The following is a 22,152-nucleotide window of genomic DNA, read 5'->3' on the forward strand; positions in this document are numbered from 1 at the left end:
TCATATTATACATGTACAGCAAAGTCCCCGTTATCCAGAACTCAGGAAGTCTCAACTAACCGGCATGTCTGAGGAGGTAACGGGGACTGTTAATTGGAGTTCTTGCAGTGATTACATTTTTCACCAAGTGTCCAGTGCGTTCTTCTAGCCTTCCTGTTGCATGTAGTGGCTTGCTGGCGTCTGTGCATGGCTCACGCATGTCACATGACTAGCTGGGAGTCATGCACGGAGGACCTCGGAAAGCTGCTGCGAGTGACAGGAAGGCTAGAAGACGGAGCTGGACAGTTGTGGAGTATTTTATTCAGCACGGAAAAGGGGGGGGGGGGGGGGGGGGGAATCGAGATTAGTGCTTTTTTGGCCGGTTGCTCAAACAACCAACAATCACATGTATCCGGCACCAGGCGATCCCCGCCTGCAGGATACTGGAGACTTTACTGTATTGATAATTCTCAATTAGCCTATTTCATATGAATACTGAACACAATCCCATTAACCTTCCCCTCCCCAAAGGAAAAAGTATACATATTATTATTATCTGAGATTTAGAATAGAAGCACAATATTACGGCATGCAAGATCACGCTAAATTATTTATTAGTGTCAATCGGACACCAGCCGCTTCCTCGGTGATTAAGCCTTTTGATCCCAGCTTGACACACCTAAATTAGAGATGGAGTAATGGATGAAAGAAGAGTTTTCCAGCGCTGCTTTGATTGAAAGATAAAGTTGAGCTACAAAGTACAGTGATAACCAGGAGAAACCTTCCAAGCGAGAGGCAAGCATTTCTCCCCAGTGCCTGACGCTTGGAGTTACTGCAAACACAAGTGTGGGACTTTGCCAAGCGACAGGCTTTGAAATTGCTGCAGCTTTTTAACTGGTTGATGAGGCAAACAGAAGTCTTGCCAAGAGACGGAGAGGAATATTCGCTTATAAATCTGTTGCTTCTCATACTGGTAACGCTAGACTAATTGTGGTGTCAGAAAGCAGCTACTTCCCCATTGTTTAACAAAAAATGTGCCATTATGTAATGCATTGTGCAGCCTTATGGCTTAACTCATTTAGGACTGACAGGCTCTGGCCTCTTAAAGTGGACCTGAACTCAGACCTTCCTCTCTGCTCTAAAAGATTCAGCAACAGCATAATACCCTTTAAAAAAAACATTTCTTTGTTACAGCTGATACAAATCCTGCAATACAAATCTGCAATGTGTCTATGTCCTGCTTTCATGGAAGCAGACAAAGGGTTAACATCCTGTGTATACTAATTAGCTGCTCTGCCAAAGCAGCCAGCTGACACAGCCGAGAGATCAAATTACACTTGTGGTTAGTCACAGATGAGGGGGAATTAGACAGGCTAAACTCTGTAATGATATACAGGGTACTATGGTTTCCTTCTGTCCTGTGTATTTGTTTAGGTCCACTTTAAAGAGAACCTCCAGACTAAAAACCTACTGGGCTGCACTGAAAACGCTTGGTGTTTCTTTAAGGGCCTGTTTCCACTACACGCAGATTGGATGCAGAATGACTCCAATTAATGCCTATGGACCGGTTTCCACTAAACGGGTTTTTTCTGATGCAGATTTTCCCATAGGCATTCATTGGAGTCAGTTTGTCTGCATCCATTCTGCATCCAATCTGCGTGTAGTGGAAACAGGCCCTTAAGGTAGCCATACACTGGTCGATTTGCCATCAGATTCGACCAACAGATAGATCCCTCTCTGATCGAATCTGATCAGAGAGGGATCGTATGGCTACCTTTACTGCAAACAGATTGTGAACCGATTTCAGCCTGAAACCGTTCACAATTTGTTGTGGTGGTGGTGCTGCTGCCCCTCCCCCCCGTCGCATACATTACCTGCTCCGCCGGCGCGACTGCCCCCGGTCACCGCTGCTCCGTCTCCGCTCTGGTCTCCAGGTCCGGCATGCTTTACTTCTTCCTGCCCGGCAGGAAGTTTAAACAGTAGAGCGCCCGGAGACGGAGCAGCGGTGACCGGGGGCAGTCGTGCCGGCGGAGCAGGTAATGTATGCGGGCTCTATTGCGTCAGTCGTTGGGTACTCGAACGCCGCTAGCGACGCGCTCCCTACCCGCGGGCGATCGACGGTAATTTTCCGCACGGAGCGATCGGCGGGATCGGACGAAATGGATCGAAATTCGGCGTGTTGCGGGAACGATGTGACAGCAGATTCGATCACAGTGATCGAATCTGCTGTCGATCTGGCGGGAATCGGCCTAGTGTATGGCCAGCTTAACAGTTTCACAGCATCAGAACTTTGTTTTTCTTACCAAACCCACATTTTTAGCTGCACAGAAGCTAAGCTCTGCCCCTTCAAAGAAAACTGCCAGGGCATTTTTTCCCCTGATGCTGTGCAAAGCATGATGGGATTTCTGATGATGTTCTTGTTGCTTAGCAACTGGGAGGGGTGATCAGGACACAGGACAGTTGTAACTTTGTCTCATGCTCCCTCCTTTCAACCGAAAAGTTGGCTCCTCTCATGAAATCACAATCATTTGCCTGTTCTTTTAGAAACAGGGTGGGTAAGAGATTATATTACCTATATCTTAATTAACATAACTAATTTAACTTAATGACAGTATGTTTGTTTAGGCTGAAGTTCCTCTTTAATCACAAGAGCATTGTGTTTCACTTCCTGATCACTGTTTATTGACTCCCACAGTGATCAGTGGGTAGAAGCCAATGAAATTGTCTCCTGGCTGTGGTATGGAGCTCAGCTGTCTTTAGACAGCTGGATTTTGTCCCGGCAGGGAGCCGAAGGTATTAAAATGACTTAATTACATCAGATTTCGAACTGGTTAATGGGCCTTTGACACTTAAAATAAATAAATAAATAAATAAATAGCATTCTTTATCAAGTATTAAATCTTTACTCTAGTACAACATGTAAAATACGGCTGGCCCAAGTAAAGCTCCTCTTCCTGCATGTGTAATTACGTGCACACAGCAGACTGCATTGCACCTCTGCAGGAGTAAACCTGTACTAAAGGAAAATACAAATTGCATAATATGTACATTGTGTACAATCAAGGTAACATATCTTAAATAATATTTGTAGAATGCTTTGTAGTCGCAATTGATGGCATTGCTTTTTAAATCAACAAGCAATCTGGGATTGTATGTTCCTCCCTACCAAACCTAGGCATGAACCCTTCTACTGACCTCCATACTGACATCTTCAACTATGTGCGTCACAAGTCTTCACCTTCTCACTAGACTGCCTGTCTCCAAGGTGTGCTGTCTCAATGTCACCCCCATCGCTGTGCCATTCTTGAAGGGTCAAAGAAGCATGTGAAAAAAATGGCACTACAAGAATTACAGTCCTCAAAGTATAAAGGGGGGAGTGTAAGTCATTGGCAGAGAGGTGTATCAAGTCACAAACTGCTACCTCTGAAGAAGATACTGTGGGGGAGATTTATCAACGCATTACCGACAGTTTTTTTCTTCTTAATCTGTTCTAACCAGCAGGGAGAACAGTTCTGCATGATAATAAGAACGTTCTTAAATCCTAGGTAATAGTGGCAGTTTAGCATGAATTTATAGAGCTGCACTACAGTTAAGAGAAGTGCAAATCCAAATCCCTAAAACTGGCACAGATTAAGAAGTGCTTGAAAGCAGTTCTACAGACGTAGAACTGCAGGCTATACATGATTTGTGTGGTGCTCCTCCCACCTGCTGAATTCCTCCTCAGAGCCTGCTGCTATCAATACAGCAGGTGTGTTGGTTACCTCAGCAACAGCAATTCCCCTCACACACTGCACTGTCTGAGAGACCTTCCTAGCTCCTCCTATTATATAACAGTTTTAGAAAGAATCTGCTGATTTCTTAAGATGCCTGAGACAGTTCTGCATGGATTTCTAAAAACCTACTAACATTTTGTCTCAGACACTCTTGATAAATCTGGCCCTGTGTGCTCATGATAAGAAGTAGATGCAAATATGGTATCAATGAAGTGAAGATAGTAGGCGATCAGGCACTGCAGTGATGTCAAATTTATTCCATGTTCAGATGTTCAGCAGTATATTCCAAACATGTTGCTGTATACAGTGGTTGGTGACATGGAAGAGGGATTGATGCATGTGGAAGAAGAGGCTGCAAATGGAATGCAAAGGTTGTAAATAAAGAGCGACACAGGAAATAGGGAGCTGCTGCCCAAGGGACCTGTATGTAACTGAAGGGAGCTGCTGTACATGAAGGTTATGCCTAGTAAAAACAATGCAATTTCCCATCAGATAGATGGGGTCAATAGATCATTTCTGACAGATCCAATCGTTTTTCTGATCACTTCTATGCAAATCGATCAGAAAACGATCGGAAATCAGATCAGACCTGTTGGAAATTATTTATTCGACCCATCTATCTGATGGGAAACTGCAGGGTGTGTCCCGGACTTTAGACATGGAAGCGGGGGCTGCACAAAGAATAAGGGTGTTGCACATGGAAAGGAAGCTGCAAGAAAGTTGGCCTAAGGGCAGGAGAAAGTATAAATAAGGTCTTGGATCAGAGGATAACCGTGCTTTAGTGCCACGAGTTTAGAAACATTTCTATTGGACTGTACCCATGAGGCTTGTGGAGACTGCCCCCCTTTAGTCCTTTGTTCTGGGTTACTGCGCCACACTGTTTCTAGGCTGGTAACCGCTTCTGTGGCTGGCTGCTGCGATCTGCTGCCTGGAGGCTTTGTCTGCTGCTGGCTTGTAGGCTATACCCCAGTTATTCTGTTCAGAGGGAATTAGCTTTTCTTTACTTTTTCTCTCTACTTGAAATTACAATCCGGGGACCTGGCTTGGCGTAATTGGTGCAAAATGTTCCCCGCAACAGTCTTTTTCAACTTATAGAGAACAGACAAATTGCTTTCAAATAGAAATGTACTTTTTAGTGCATTCTGTACAGCCTCCCACACATCTGTGTCAATGGAACACACTAATTAGATGGCTGAATTGCTGGCTGGCAGTAATGGAGTGTGAGGTTAGCTTCACCTCTATATGCTGATTGGCTTCTGTATACCAACCAAAGGGCTGCGTAACAATACAGGCTGTGACCAGTTTCCTAATGACAAAGCCAATACGGTACAAATAAAGCTTTTACAGACAGTCCTAAATGGCTATATTATCACGTTGTGCTAATTAGGTATTCAGGGCTGGAATTTCCATGAGACACGCCAGGCATAGGTCTAGAGGCACTGCTACTGCAAGCCCCTGCCTAAAATCTATTACAGGAAAACCTCGACTTACGAACGGCCCAAAAATGTGAAATATGATTCTGTGGGAACTCGTTTTTGAGAAAATCGATTTCAGAAAAATGAATCGAAAAACCAAGTAACTGTCATATACCCAAAGGAGCAGTATTGCTGGAATTCCAGGCTTTTATGATCCATTTATCATAAGATAAGTCACAGAACATTTATATTGCACTTTTTTTAAAGCGCCAGAGCTGCAGCCATTAGGGCACACTCAATAGACAGTAACAGTGCTTGCCCAAGGACTCCTTACTGACTAGGTGCTGGCTTAGGCCCAGTGCACACTAAAACCGCTAGCGGATCTACAAAACGCTAGTAGTTTTTGGTGCGAATTTCAGATATTTGGCGCAGTGCACACCGAGCGGATTTGGATGCGATCTGCTGGCCGCATCCGCCTGTAAATCCGCTTGGTTATTGTATTGCAATGGGCTGGTGCACACCGGCGGTTTGAGGTTTTTAGCAAACCGCAAACGTGCAGCAGGAGGCACGTTTGCGGTTTGCTAAAAACCTCAAACCGCCGGTGTGCACCAGCCCATTGCAATACAATAGCCATGCGGATTTACAGGCGGATGCGGCCTGTGGATCGCATCCAAAATCCGCTCAGTGTGCACTGGGCCTTACTGTTCAGAGCCGAGATTCAAACCCAGGATTTCCTGTGTCAGAGGCACAGCCCTTAACCAGTACACTATCCAGCCAGAGGTATGCTAGCACATCATTCCTTTCTGTACATCATCCAGCCAGTGCAAGACAAGATACAGAACATTTATATTGCGCTTTTCTCCTGGCGGACTCAAAGCGCCAGAGCTGAAGCCACTAGGACGTGCTCTATAGGCAGTAGCAGTGTTGGGGAGTCTTTCCCAAGGTCTTCTTACTGAATACCTATTCAGTAAGGCTTACTGAACAGGAAAAGCCAAGATTTGAACCCAGGTCTCCTGTGTCAGCGGCAGAGCCCTTATAGAGGAACTTTAGTGAAAAGAGGGGAAAAAAGGGGAAAAAATAAATCAAATTGCAAAGTGAGAAGTTAAAAAATAGAAGAGAACTGGAGGTATTTCTTTTTTTTTTAACCCAAATAACTATGTAACTATGTAAGAAGTGATTGATATTTACCACGTAATTTGCTCATGTTGTTTGATCCACAATGAGTCAGCACATAATCATCTTTACTACTGGCAGACAAGAAAAAAAAAACTAGAAAACGGCAACTGCCATTATCTATAACCACATCCACTAACATTGTGATAGGCTAAGACGTTGATGTCATTTTTTATAGATATACATGTGCACAGAGGGAGACACTGGTTGCCTGACAGTTGGAAAAAGCTGTTATTTCCCACAATGCAACAAGGTTCACAGACAGGAAACTGTCAGGACCTAAGTCCTGACATCACACTGTGGGAGGGGTTTCACCACAATTTCAGCCACACAGACACAGATACTGTACTGTGTACAGTATTATATACATTCCTGACTCACTGTGTACAGTACTATACACGGCCCTGGCTCACTGTGTAAAGTATTATACACGGCCCTGGCTCACTGTGTACAGTACTATACACTGCCCTTGCTCACTGCGTACAGTACTATACACGGCCCTGGCTCACTGTGTACAGTACTATACACGGCCCTGGCTCACTGTGTACAGTATTATACACGGCCCTGGCTCAGTGTACAGTATGATACACGGCCCTGGCTCACTGTGTACAGTATTATACACGGCCCTGGCTCACTGTGTACAGTATTATACACGGCCCTGGCTCTCTGTGTACAGTATTATACACGGCCCTGGCTCACTGTGTACAGTATTATACACGGCCCTGGCTCACACTTTTCCAGCAACTGACTTCATCTGAGACTAGTCATATTCCCGAACATCCCTGTACTTCAGACTATGTAAGTCAAAGCTTTGTCATGGGGGTGAGCAGTCAAAGATTTACTGTAGTTTAAACTATATTTGTGTCTGCTAAGCTCCTTACAACCCACATACTTGGAATGGGATATTTTTTCACTTTGGATACTCATCAAAAAGAACTGCAAACCTCAAAAGTCCAAGATCAAATTTTCCAGAGTATATAAAAGTAACAGCAGAGACCTCTACTGGGCTAACTTAATATGCACTTTACAGAAAATCATTCGGATGGTAGAGCTGACAAAGATTTATGAGATTGACTTAGACAAAGATATTAGAATCCAGGGCTGTGGAGTCGGTACAAAAATCCACCAACTCCGACTCCTCAGTTTAGGATTCCACCGACTCTGACTCCGACTCCTCTTATTTGCATATTACAATCTTGTTGATTGAAAGTATGTAACATGAAATTCGTCTCTTAACTGCCAACGATTAGGAATTTTAAAAGAAAACTGAAGTGAGAAGGATATGGAGACTACTATATTTATTCCCTTTAGTCACAGACTAAAACTAGTCCTTGGTAAGAGTACTTGTAGAAGGTACAAACCAGAACAAAGAACATCTATCAGGCCCTAGGCAACGTAACTGTGGGTACATGTAAGAGTGATGTGCAGGTACTCTGCAGGGGGAATAAGGAGATTCTTCCTCTATTACGCATTCTTCATGCACAATCTGAACCAGGTTTATGGGAGATAAACACCTCTGTGTTCAATGTGCACAACATTCTCAGTGGATTCCCTGCAGCTCTGTGGGGAGTGCATATGTAGAGTATAGTACTACTGTATAACAAAGTAAACCTGAGACAGATGAAATTAAAGTTTTATACATACCTGGGGCTTCCTCCAGCCGCCTTCAGGATAATCAGTCCCTCGCTATCCTCCTCCGCCACCTGGATCTTCTGCTATGAATCCAGGTACTTCAGCCAGTCTGGCGTAGTGCACATGCACACACTCCGCCGCCGGGAGCATACTACACCTGCGCAGCACTATTGCGCAGGTACAGAATGCTCCTGGCTGTAGGAGCGGCATGTGGCCGGACTGCACTGACTGGCTTAAAAGAGTTATCCGGGCTAAATACAGAAAATAAACGCTACTTACCGTGGGCTTCCTCCAGCCCCAAGCTCCCAGGACCTCCCTCGCCGCACCTCTGCGCGCAGCCGTTCGCCAGAGCTCCGTCCCGGTCCTCGGCTGGCGTCAGAGCGACCTTCAGGTCGCTCTGTACTGCGCCTGCACGAGCGGCGCTGTCAATCTTCTGCACCTGCGCAGTCCGCTCCGGCCCACGTGGCGGTGATTGACAGCGCCACTCGCGCAGGCGCAGTACAGAGCGACTTGGAGGTCGCTCTGACATCATCGCCGGGGACCGGGATGGAGGTAAACACAGGCCGCTGCGTTTCGACAGTGCGGCTGTGATTTATGGGGCATAGCAGAGCGCAGGGGGAACTTAGGGGGGATTGAGATAGCAAAAGAGGCTGGGCAGTATAGGCAGACTCAGCCTCTGTGTGCGGATTTCATTCTTAGGAAGCCGCCTCGGGTTCTCTTAGGCCCCGTTCAGACTATGGGCTCGATTCACAAAGCGGTGCTAACCCAGTTAGAGACTTTAGGCGTGATAACCATTGCACCACGCTGGTGAAAAGCCAGTTTAGGCGTGATAAGTTTAGGTGTGATAAGTTTAGGTGTGATAAGTTTAGGCATGCTAAGTTTAGATAAGTGTAGATAGCGTGCAAAGTCCAGCACGCAAAGCAGCGCCATTAAACTCTATGCGAAGTGCACCAGACTTTGCTAGCGCAAAACTTTTGATCAGCTGTGCACTGCGGTGCTAATGCAGTTGGTGCTTAAACTTATCATGCCTAAACTTATCACACCTAAACTTATCATGCCTAAACTTATCACACCTAAACTTATCATGCCTAAACAGAGTTTAGGCATGATAAAGGGCTTTTCACCACGGTGCTAACTGTTAGCACCGCTTTGTGAATCAGGCCCAATGTGCATTCCTAGCCGTTTTTACAGAACGCATATGGGCAGACTTTGCGCATAGATACGGCTACTAATGTTTTCTAATAGCCTCATTCACATGCATGCGTATGAGACGCATACGTTTCTCATCCGAATTGCTGCACGCAGTTCTATGCGTCACGCACAGAAACGGACGCAATGAAAGTCTATAGATGCATATCAAAAACGCATACTATTGCGTTTTTAGCGTACGTTACCCTCTGCGTTTCCCATAATTCTTTTCTGTTTCCTGTGTGACGTGTGTGCAAAACACAATAGAAAACGCATTTGAACGCAAGAAAAACGCATACAAACGCAAAACGTTTTTCAAGTTGCGTTTCTTTGAATTTCTATGCGTTCTGTAAACGCTGACAGTATGAACAGGGCCTTAAACTTAACAGATTTGCTACATTTCTCTGAGGCTTTGTGTTGGCATCACTGAAAATAATTCTAATTTCCTCACAAAGAGGAAACCATTACAAGTGACAGAAGCACTGCTAAAAAAGCAATTCCAGTATTACACTCTTCACTAAGTAATACAATCCTGGGGGTGAGATCCGAGAATACTGCCACACACGAAAGATCAAATTACATTTTACCTGGAGTTTAGGTTTAAAAAGCTAACCCACTTAAAATGATATTGCTTCCATTGTATGCCAGGGGGTTTAATAAACAAGATGCTTACGTCTACCCGGCCCCACTCTGGTGATATTAGTGACGTGGCCAGTAAGGGCCTTTTTCCACTACCCTGCGATTTGCGATTTGCTTCTGATCGCAAATCGCAAGGTACATTAAACTAATGGAAACTGCAGCACCAATTTCCATTAGTGCGATCCGATTGCGATGCGATTTTGGTCAAAGCGCAATCGTCGTCCTGCCGCGTTTTGTATGCAATTGAGTTGTACTATAATGAGTATAGTAGCTCAATCGCAATCGCATAGTGGAAATTGAAACGCGATTGCCATCACAATAGCAATCGCAATCGTAATCGCATTTCATAGTGGAAAAGAGCCCTAAGAGAGATCTCATTTGTTTCATATTAGAAAGCATGCAATGAGTACGATTACCTGACCAAGAGATGGAATATTAATACTGTGGTGGTAGTGGTGGTGGTGGGGTGCTTTTTTAATAAAAGGATCATATAAGAAAACAAGGAGAAAACATGCAGCTCTTAAGACTATCAGCTGGGCATCAATTTTCTCTTCAGTGTTTTGTGTATGCATAAAGTGACTATGGGGTTAGTTCACTAAGGGAAATAGAGAGAGCAACCTTCTGTTGCTTGCACTGTTAAATCAGCGCGACTTTTGTTACCAATAGAATTGCGGCTGCACGGCCATGGCCTGCACAGTAAGCTCCCGATGATGTGCGCGGGAGCGAGCACGTGCGGCTACGGCCGTGCAGCCGCAGTTGTATTTGTCTAGTTAGACAAATTATTACACTGGTGGTGGCAGCGGGGAACGAGTGATCAGAGGAGGACAGTGCAGGACATGACAGCTGCAGGGGGCCTATAGAAGCCCCAGGTAAGTGTCAGTTATAGCTTTTTAAGACACCGGGGAACCCCTTTACACGTATACACTGAATTGCTCTCTAAGTGGCTTGTGTTTACCACGCATGTGATTCTGCGAGTGGGAATCGGTGGTGGACTTTTGCAACTGTTCGCCTGCGATTGGGAGCAACACACTTTGGAGCTAGGAATAGAACTGGGTACGCTTCAGGCCTTAGTGCAACCATTGAAGTCTGCCTACTACCCTTATTAACACTAGTTTTGGCCCCTTTGGATCATTTCCATAACAAATGGGTTATTAACAATTCTTGTGGGTCTGGGGACTGCAGCCCCATTTCCTGCTTTAGCACAGTCTACTGGACTTTTTTTTAATGAAGAGATATTCTTTCCAATGTATGTCTTTTGTATTTCTGTGTTTATTATTGATATATATATATAATTGTTAAAAGTATTTTTCTAATCCAACTTCACATGCACCCAAGAGTCAACTCTTTCTCTGGTTTCTATAAAACTGTTAATAGTGTTCTGGCCCATAAATGAACCAGGGAGCTTAGTGCTGCAAGGGGAGCGTGCGCTCAGCAGTCATAATAAAAATTCTTCTTGGATACAGCAGTCTAATACGTTTTACTATGACAAGAGATACTATTTATAGATTAATAATGTTGAACCTGACTAACTCCATGAAGTTTCACTGGACAGGGTACTGAACGAGACCAGCATTTATCATGTATAAATCTGTGAACGTTCTCATGTGTGTACCCAGGACATGCTATAGCCAGATTGTAAACTGAAATCAGTTAGGCTTCTCACATAATCTAAAACAGGGCTGTCCAAATCGGGAGCTCTTAGGCCTTGTTCACACTATACTACGCACTGCTGTGCGCATTTCAGCAGAGTGTATGGCGTGCGATAAGCAAGAACATCAGAAGTGCATAGAAAGCACTTCTGACGTTCAGACTATGCGTGCTGCACCTCAGTGCAATGTGCTATCGCACTGCTGATCCCATTCACTGTAATGAATGGGATGAGCGGCGCAGCACGGATGGCGTGCGATCAGGTGCGCTTGTACCCTGAACGCTCGGTCATACGCATTGCCTAATGTGAACGAGGCTTTATTGTGGCCAGACTGTTAGCTGTGTCACTCTACTCCCTCCTACTATTTCTGCCTTGCTCAGCTCTTCCTATCCCCCCCCCCCACCTCAAAGCCAGGCCAAGGCTCCACCCTCTCCAGACAAAGATTCCCAGGAGCATGTCCATGAAGCTGGACAGCACTGATCTAAAGGATGCCTCATTGGAAGAAAAAACTTGGTACTATCCAATGCAGTAAAAAAGTATAGCAAGCCACATCCGTAACCACAATGTTGATAGAAAATGTCACGGTTTCAATATATATTAAATTTGATGTTTATAATGAATAGAATTTCTAATCCATTGCAAGAATCTATTAGTGTGTAACCACTTTAATAATAGCAAAGTATCAATAGTTATTGACAACAGCAGAAAGTAAGGGGATCTGTTTTTAGTCTCTTTGTGGTGGGTCCACACATTGCAGTTATAAGCATAGCGCTCAGCAGAGCCAGATCATCCACAAGGCAAGTTAGGCAGGTGCCTCGGGCCTGGTGCTTGTCCAGGATACTAGCTGCTGCCTTCTCTGTGTCTCCCCCATCTCACCTTACCAAAAAGGCCAGGTACAAAGCAGTGGGCAGCTAACACTGCCACCTTGTCTAAGGCCCCATTTCAAAAATATAGGTACTTCTCTCGGGAGAAGGACTCTTTGTATCCTCCAGGAGGCTCCCCCATCTCCCTTAACCTCACTGTTCTAGCGCTGTGTCCTTCCGAAGTTTGTGGCCGCGCTCCCCTACTAGAATGAGCACAGCCGCACTGCGCCTGCACAGTAGCACCGTCCCGCTCGGTCTTCTGCAGAAAGAGCAACACCCGATTGGGTCAGTGCTACTGCGCATGTGCGAGCCATCGACAAGGACTTGTCAAATAATTTTCAGAGCACACAGCATTGGAACCTGCTCAGCTTCCCTTTATTGAAGTACCTGTTTGGAGCACTTTTTTCCCAACAGGTACACATTAAAGAGGAGAGTCAAAAATAACATAATAAAGTTCCTTATTTTTTACAATATTCATTAATAGATTATTTAGTCAGTGTTTGCCCATTATAGAATATTTACTCTCCTTGATTAACATTCTGAGATGTATCACTAGTGGTGACATCTTTAGTCCTGCCAGGTGATCTATGCGGAATGTTCATTACTGAGAGTTCTGTGCACACAGGGAGATAATGATGGCTTGGCAGTAGAAAAAATAGCTGTTATTTCCCACAATGCAATGAGGTTCACAAACAGGAAACTGTCAGGGTCATGGTCATGACATCACAATGTGGGAGGGGTTTCACCACAATATCAGCCATACAGACCCGACTGATGGTCTATTTGAGAAAAGATAAAGATTTCTCATTGATTAAACTTCTTCTTTAAAGGCAAACTTATGTCATCCTGCAGCCGTCCTGTGCCCGCGGAAGTCCTCTACGATCCTTCGTTCTCCCGCTGCCGCTTAGCTTTGTTTTTGGCTACTCTGAGTCAGCGGGCCACTGCGCCTGCGCAGCCCTGGCAACACGTAACCTTGCTCACATTGCCCTCCGCAGGGGCCCACTGATTCTGAGTCGGCGAAAATGAAACTAAGCTGCAGCGGGAGAACAGAGGATCGTAGAGGACCGATGTGGTCACAGGACGGCTGCAGGGGGCTGGTAGAAGCCCCAGGTAAGGCTCGGTTCACATTTGTGTATCCGTGGCTTCATTGGGGCCCGGACCAAAACCGGAGCCACAGATACAAATGTGAGAAATAGGGGCAGTCTTCACCCACTTTAAAAGAGGATCCGTGGGCGTTCCGGAGGATCCGTGCTAAAAATCTGACCCCGGATACACGGAGGGGTAGTGAAACCTAATGCAAAAATTGATCCCCCCTCTACAGAGACAGCTTTGGACACAGAAACAGATCAGTTTCCAGTGCCCCAGCCCTCTCTGTGGGTGGGGAGGGGGCATGCCATGCTGGGGGGGTAGCAGGCAGGAAGAGGGGGCAGCAGGCACAGGGGCGGGGGTTGGATCCCCCCCTCACCTGGGTGCCCCTTCCCCGCTCCCCCTCCAGCTAGTTTCCTTTAAAATCAATGTAGCAGCAAACGGGGAACTTATTAACGTCTTTGTGTTCCACCGCTCGCTGCGTCACTTCCTGCAATGTAGCCCTCTGTACTTCATTGGGCGGCACTGCAGGAAGTGACGGGGCAAGCGGTGGAACAAGGAAGTGAGCAAGTTCTCTGCTCGCTGCTACATTGATTTTATAATGATTTTAAAAGTAACTAGCTGGAGATGGAGCGGGGAAGGGGGCAGCCAGGTGAGGGGGGCCGCTGTGCCCGCTGCTCCCCTTCCTGCCCGCTACCCCCTCCACCATGGTGGCCCCCTCCCCACCCTGGATCTGGACTGCAAACGTATGCTGCAACATGGCAGCATTTTGTAAAACGGATCAGTTTGTGTTCCGGGTTTTCAAACCCAGAGCACGGACCACGGACTTCGTTCTGCAAACGTGCCTACTGTGGACCAGCCCTAAGTGAAACTCTTTTTTCAGATGGCTTGAGTTTCCCTTTAATCCATCTCTGGTGCTCAGACATGTGGACATGGAAGCAGAAGCCAATTAGCATGGACTAATATCTACGGCATGTTACTACGGAAATGTATTGTATAGTTGGCAAAGTGCGTAGTACCATGCAAGCAGTACAGTATAAATACATGCCAGGAAAGGGATCTGCTTATGGGCAGGATAAATGACAACCACATTCTCTGTCACAAATAATATATTTTTGTCTCTTGCAAACACATTCTGAGGGCAAATTTATCTCTGTGACTGGACTGGAGGGAGGTGTGACACGAGGTGCCAGGCAGATCTGGCCAGCACAGAAGTGATTGGATCTATGTCCACAATGCCTAACCAAAAGCGCTGTCAAACTGGAAACGTCCTGTCAGGCCGAATTAGGCCAGACAGAATCATCTGTATAATTGGCTGGAAGAAATACATCATGCTGTTCCACGCTGAGCCATAAACCGGCAGTACATGCTAACAGGCACAGCGGCAACTGGAACAGTCTTGTCTGGGGAGCCTAATATTAACCTGCAGGGTTCAAGTACTTTAGATAAAGAAAAAGGTCCTAGCAGATCCTAAAAAGCCTATTTTCAGTTCAGTGTATACTCGGGACATCAGAATATGAACATTCTGCATGAATAAATCCGAGTCCCACTGGTATATTATTGGCATTTGATGCACGCACAGAGGAAATTTGCCCTGTAGCAAACTACTGATAATCTAGCAATCCTAGGGGGCATCCCTGTAACAGAGGCTGGTTTCACACCAGCAACCAGCGCTATAGGTGCAGTCAGGGCCGGATTTGTACTGTCACCAGCTGCCCCCCTTCAGTATAGGTATCCAGATGACCCCTCCCCCTTCCCTCCAGTATAGGTAGCCTGATGACCCCCTCCCCCCAGGTATAGGTAGCCATATGACTCCTCCTCCCTTTCCCTCCAGTATAGGTAGCCAGATTACCCCTCCCCTCTTCTCTCTAGTAAATGTAGCCAGATGATTCCTCCCCCCTTTCCCTCCAGTATAGGTAGCCAGATGACTCCCTCAATCCCTCCTCCCCCCACCCACCTTTCAGTATAGGTAGCCAGCTCACCTTCACACAGCAGTAGCCATCTGAGTCACTCATTTCTCCACTCGTCTCCAGTGCAGAAGCTTCCTCTTCCTTTCCGTCTCCAGTGCTGCCCAAGTCCATATCTGCCGGCCACAATGCAAACGTGCACAGAGGGCAAGGAGGCTGCTGCACTGGCGTTCAGCAACAGAGTACCGCGGTCAGGCGCTCGCTCTCTGCAAGCTTGCAAATGCTGTATCAGCTTAGCCTGCTGCTTTGGTGCCCTTCCTCCTGTGGTGCCCTAGGCCATGGCCTGGGTGACCTTTGCCAAAATCCGGCCCTGGGTGCAGTGCAATTGGATGATCACATCGTAACATTAAAAATACCAGCAATGCACGGCAATCTTACTTCTGGCTGCAGAAGTGTATTAAAAATTGTGCACACCAGAAACAATTTTAAAATATCTCCATCGCCATAGACTTACAAGACTTCCGGTCGCCGCACATTGCCGCGAACGTTGCCTAGTAGCGCAGTGTTGCTTTCGCATCAGTTGCGACGCTTCCTGCGTATCACACTGCAGCATGTATGAAATGTCCCATGAACTTTCATTGCTTTAGCGTTACCCTGTGGTAAAAAAAAAGAAAGCGTAACGCAATGCAATAAAAACACCCTAGTGTGAAAGGGGCCTGAGGGATGATATATATGATAATATGATGATATGTGATATGTACTTCTAAACTCTGAAAAAAAAGTAATAAACTGGGGCATAGCTAGAAATCACTGGGCTCCATGGCAACATGTTGTTTATCCTATACAAAATATTTGCATATTTATGAGCTTTTCAAAAACAAAGATGGTGCATAACTCTGTATACTTTGATATACCTCCCAACTTTTTAAGATAAGAAAGAGGGACACTTTAAGACACGCCCCTGCCACACCTCTAGCCACGCCCCCCAACACACCCCTCACCAGGCATATTGCAGACAATTCAGAATCAAAAGATGTAGTTTTATCATTCAAACCACTCTTGTCCTCTCCATCATGAATACTGTAGTTTGTCTTCATTTTAACATTTCATTTGAAAACAAGAAATATATACATTTAATTGATGGGAATACATACATACAGTATATTTACACAGATCTGTACATACGTTTTGAAAGAGGGACACATAAGGAAGAAAGAAGTCCAGAGACATTTAGTTCCCAAAGAGGGACTGTACCCCTGAAAGAGGGACAGTTGGGAGCTATGACTGAAGATACCTATGCTTTTATGTATCTAATGTCTGATTTTATCAGTTTGCAATAGATGTTAAGTTTAAAGGTTATGAATATGTACTATTGATCCAGTCAAGCCCCTTAAAGGACTTACGAGGCAAGAGTGGGAAAAAAAGTTAAATACCTGGCTGTAAGTTTTATCCACAGAGGACGCCATCTGCGCCTTCTGTTTCATTCCGCCGTGGTGTCATTCTTCTTTACAGCCAGAGGTCAGGACCCGATCCCTCAGGTCGTCTGCATCTGCCCCAATAAATATGGCCGCCAGGTCCTGCCGGACCTGCGCAGTTGTCATAGCCGTGAGTGCAGCTGTGCAGCTCTGAGTCCTCCTCCAGCCCCGTCATGGCTCCCGGGAGTCTCGTGGACGTAAAGCGCGCAAAACTGTGAGAGCCATCAGGGGGCTGGAGGAGGACGCAGAGCTGTGCAGCCGCACTTGCGGCTATGACAAATGTGCAGGCGCGGCAGGACCTGGCGGCCATATTTATTGGGGCAGATGCAAACGACCCGAGGGATCGGGTAGGTTCCGACCTCGGACTGTAAAGAAGGATGACACCACGGCGGAATGAAACAGAGGGCGAGGATGGCATCCTCTGTGGATAAAACTTACAGCCAGGTATTTTACTTTTTTTACCTCTCTCCTTTAAAGGATACCCTAGAAGGGGAAACAAATTGAGATTTGCTAACCTGGGGCTTCTTCTAGACCCTAAAACCCTCCACAGTATATCAGGTCCTTTGATGTGCTTCTGATCTACTTCTGTTTGTTATTGCCCCATCCCAAAGATGCACTGGTTGTGGTTAGTTGTGGCTAATGTGCATGTAAACTAAAGCCTTGGCCACCCACCTCCTTGATGGAGCTCCCATTGGCGGGGGCATTCTGCGTATGTGCACGCCCAGAACGCTCCTGATCCACTGAAGGGGATCAAAACACTGCGAGGGACCTGATAGACTGCTCTTTGACACAAAAAGGACACCTATTTTTTATTTTATTATTTTTTTGCAGTAACGCACATTAGAGATTTACTACAGACAGCCCTAAGTTTGTGTACATTTTTCTACATGTAGACTTTCGGCAGTGTGGCCCCTCTGGAATGGCAATTTATTATCTTGGCTTTCTGCTATGTACCTCCTACTGACTACACTACATGATTATGTATTATGTGTGTTACCCTTGTGTGTGTCATTTAATGGCCTCTGTATTTTGACTGTGCAATGCTTATTGTAAAGTGCCACAGAATAATATGACAGCACTAGATAAATCTGTAAAAACAATAATTCTGTCATCAAAGACAAGGCCACCAGCATGGGGTCACCAGCAATCTCACTCTTATTTTTAGATTATTAACCTGAAGTAAAAATGGCAGCTGGATTCTTATTTATTCTGTCCTCCAGCTGCTTACAGGTCAAGATTGATGCTAAGGCAAACCTATACCCAGCTTCCAAGGAAGCAGCATGGGACAAAGACATATAAAAACACTAAAAAGCACAGAAGGCCATAACATCTCAGATGACACAGTAAAGTTATAACAGACAAAATGCAGGGGATATAAGGTAGTCCCACATATCACAACTGACATCTACCGTATATTGTATATTGAACAGCTACTATATATGCTTATTCCAGAGAAAATAGAATCCTCACTAAAAAAACAAAAAAAAGGAGTTAAAGGGAGTCTAAGTGAAAATTAAAAAAAAAACAGATACTCAACTAAGGAGAAGGAAGGCTCTGGGTCATATAGAGCCTTCCTGGTCCCCGTTTTCCCTGCAGGCTCCCTCATGAGTCGTAGGCTGTTCTCTTATGCTTGGGGTGTGCTTCGGAAGTCTTCGGAAGCACTCGGACTTCTGAAGAGTGGCCGCTACATACTGCGCACGCACGTACACAGTATAGAGCTGTCTGTCTTCAGAAGTCCGAGTGCTTCCGAAGACTGCCGAAGTCTCACGCGGTGGAAGATTTGAATAGTGAAGCCTGCGGGGGAATGAGGGGACCGTGAGGAGAACGGGAGGCTCTATAGAACCCAGAGCCTTCCCTCTCCATAGGTGAGGATCTGTTTTATTTTTAACTACAGATTCACGTTAACGCTATATCCGGTACTTCTTATAATCTTTTTCTATCTGGCTGACAATGTAGGGCTGCCAGGAAGTGTCTGTCAGCTATTCTGGAACCAGCAGTAATGCTCTCCAATCACTCTGATGGATGGATGTCAGTCCCACTATCTATAATTTCCATAACTGATGTAGCACTGTACTGGAGGAGGAAATAAGATGTAGAGTTACACCATTACAGAATATAATTGGAGGTCACTTCATGCAGCAGTAGCTGTGGCATACTTGCAGTGTCACATTAAAATACAGAATCAATCTTTAGGAGGCGTGGCTCAATCTACAGATACATCTGATACCCAGTGTTCTTTTTTCCATCATAATGATGATTATCCTCTCAGAACCACTTTAATTTCTTTCCTGACATCTTTTTTCATGGGATACATTTAAGACCCCTTTTACACTTACCTAGGCAAATCGCATTGCGGTTCTCTCCCCGACGCAGCAGCCATTAAAGTCAATGACTTTGATTCATCAATCTGTGGTAAATATACCGTGGACACGCAGCGCAGCTTAATATTACCGCACGCACAACGTCACTGGCCTCCCTTTCAGCGATTCAGCACACTGTACCAGCCTTGCATGACCACTTTTGTCTTTCTTCTGTAATCTCTTGAGCAGAACACCTCACTCTTTTCCTCCCCCAAATCTCCATAGAATAAAATGGACTTTACTTCACTGTGCTCTCTTTGTTTAGCTAGATCAAAAGAGTCCAATTAGCTCTTATCAGCAGCTGTGAATACCCAGGCTCTGTCTGTGCAGGAAACACTGAAGCTTAACCCATTCAGTGCTCCCAAAATAGTGATACCAAGTTAAATCTTTGTTTGTTTTTGTATTTCCATATATTTGAAAGAAGATTTTTGTGTCCCATAAAGGCTATCAAGCGGTGGCCATTTCTTTTTAGAGCAGAGAGGAGTTTAGATCCACTTTAACAGTTGTTCAGTTTAGGAGTTCTATGTTGTGATTGTATTGCTCATCGCTCACTGTATGCGATATACAGTATAAGCACATATACAGTATATGTATCCAAAGGAGGCCTGCTTTTTTGCCTTCAGTGTCCTTTGTGGACTCTTGAAGGCTCATTTTTAATATAATATAATATATATAGCGCGTTAAAGCGTAACCAAGAGCCCCTGTCACTGTTTTCCTGTTGTGTGCTGCAGCCCCTCTGTACTTATATATTTCTTATGGAGTCTGGGGACCTCCAGCGCTGCGTGCATGCTTTGCATAGAATTGCATAAAAAAATTTGGTTTGTGCTGCTCACACCTTGGTAATTTATTTATAATTTTCCCCTGTGAGCCTGCATGACCACGCCCACCTCTAGCACAGTTAAGTATATAAATGAGTGCTTTGCACATGTTAAGAGAGTTCGTTTGGTAGCTAGGTGAAGGGTGAGGTGTTTTTAATTTCCTTTTTTCCCATCTAGTTGACATTTTAGGGTTTTTGGTTTAGTTCCCACTAGACTGCTTATAAAAACTGGCATTTTGCATGGTAGAGTAGGACTCACCAGATTGGGGACACTTTGGCGCAGTTGGTGAGCTTAAGCGCGTTAAAGCGTAACCAAGAGCCCCTGTCACTGTTTTCCTGTTGTGTGCTGCAGCCCCTCTGTACATATATATATATGATTTTCACCTTTCAGCGCTCATCCCTTTCATTTGCCAATAGCTTAATCACTACTAATCACAATTAAATGATCTATATCTTCTTTTTTTTCACCACAAATTGGGCTTTTTGGGGTTGATAATTGTTTTCAGTAATTACTTTATTTTCTATGCATTTTAAAGGGAAATACAAGGAAAAAATGAAAAAATACACTATTTCTCCAATTTCATCCCCTATGGTTTTAATATAAACACTGCTACTGTACATAAAACCCACACATTTTATCTGCCCATTTGTCCTGGTTATCACAAGATTTTAATTATGTCCCTAGTACAAAGTATGGTGACAATATATCGTTTGGAAGTAAAGGTGTATTTTTTGGGGGGTGGGTTTTTTTTCTTCACAATTTTCATGTGCCCCCGCGCAGGCGCACACGCCCACAGCGGCAGCAGCACTGTCTGACTTATAAAAACGTCCTGGAGCCATTAAGAGGTTCTAGCAGGACGTTTTTATAAGTCAGCATGTCATTAAGTCGTTAATAAATGTAAAGTTTCATCAGTCTAACTGGTTCTGTGGATTACTCTTATTTTCATCTAAAAAGTCGGGGATGATTTGGATTATAACTAAGTGGGGCATTGGAGGTTTGTGCATTTTGACACTGCTCTTATATACAGGTACACTATTATAAAGCCCATTTACGTTTACAATATTTGTAACTTAATATTTGTTCAAAAGTGTAAGGGAACACAGTGGTTTACTGCCTCTACGCTATGGTGATCCAAACATAGTTGCGTAGTTAGTTTGGTTGAAAAAAAAGACGTCCGTCCATCAAATCCTGGGCTAATTAGCCTTATGCCGGGCATACACGGCATTTTCAGCCCTTATCAATCGAGCCGCTGATGGCTCGATTGATAATATTCGACAGGTTCGATGACCTGCCGGATAGATTCCCCGCTCGATCCCGCTGGCGGACAATAGCGGGGAATCGAGCGGGTGATAAGCAGCGCCGGTGGGGACGAGCGGGGATCAATCCGCGCGGACGAGCGGGGATGTGCCGGCATCGAGCCAGCGACTCGATCCGGTGCATAATTGGCTAGGTGTATGCCTAGCATTAAAAGGGAAACATTGGCAGTCAGATCAACTCTCCTGGGAATCACCTAAAAATTATAGCTCTGGATGCCCTTCAATGCAATGAAAGCATCCAATCCCTCTTCAATGCAGATATAAAGTTAAACGTCTGGGAGATTGTTCCTCAGCAGTCTCTGTATAAGAGGTAAATTAGCAACTCTAAATACAATATTCACTTACCTGTACAAGTAGTATTCAGCTTGATCTATTTCTTCTCTTGATTTGATGTTATCTACAAACTGTTCAGAAAATAATAAACATTTTACTGGCATTAAAGTGGAACAATGCTTAAAGGGTTTTCTGGGCAATGGGCATTGAATGTTGATTTTTGAATTAAAGAGAACCCGAGGTGGGTTTGAAGAATATTATCTGCATACAGAGGCTGGATCTGCCTATACAGCCCAGCCTCTGTTGCTATCCCAAACCCCCCTAAGGCCCCTCTGCACTCTGCAATCCCTCATAAATCCCAGCCACACTGCTGACAAAACAGCTTGTCAGAGCTGGCTGTGTTTATCTCTATAGTGTCAGTCTGCTGCTCTCCCCGCCTCCTGCAGAACTCCAGTCCCCGCCTGCATCCCTTCCCTCCCTGCTGATTGGAGGGAAGGGACGGGGGCAGGGACCGGAGCTATGCAGGAGGCGGGGGAGCAGCTGAGACTGACACTACAGATGTAAATGCAGCCCCACAGCACGGCTGTGATTTATAAGGGATTGCAGA

General features: G+C 45.2%; 1 protein-coding gene across 3 annotated transcripts in view; it reads right to left on the reverse strand.

Annotated features, from left to right (window-relative positions):
- Window positions 1–22,152, reverse strand: part of MRPS27 (mitochondrial ribosomal protein S27) — a 133,210-nt gene that overhangs the window by 62,521 nt on the left and 48,537 nt on the right. For all 3 annotated transcript variants that reach the window (XM_068248287.1, XM_068248297.1, XM_068248305.1), the window contains one exon: window positions 21,618–21,676. In XM_068248287.1, the coding sequence (XP_068104388.1) occupies window positions 21,618–21,676 (59 nt within the window). The remainder of the gene's footprint in view (window positions 1–21,617; window positions 21,677–22,152) is intronic.

This window comes from Hyperolius riggenbachi, chromosome 1 (assembly GCF_040937935.1).
Source record: "Hyperolius riggenbachi isolate aHypRig1 chromosome 1, aHypRig1.pri, whole genome shotgun sequence".
NCBI classification, from domain to species: domain Eukaryota; kingdom Metazoa; phylum Chordata; class Amphibia; order Anura; family Hyperoliidae; genus Hyperolius; species Hyperolius riggenbachi.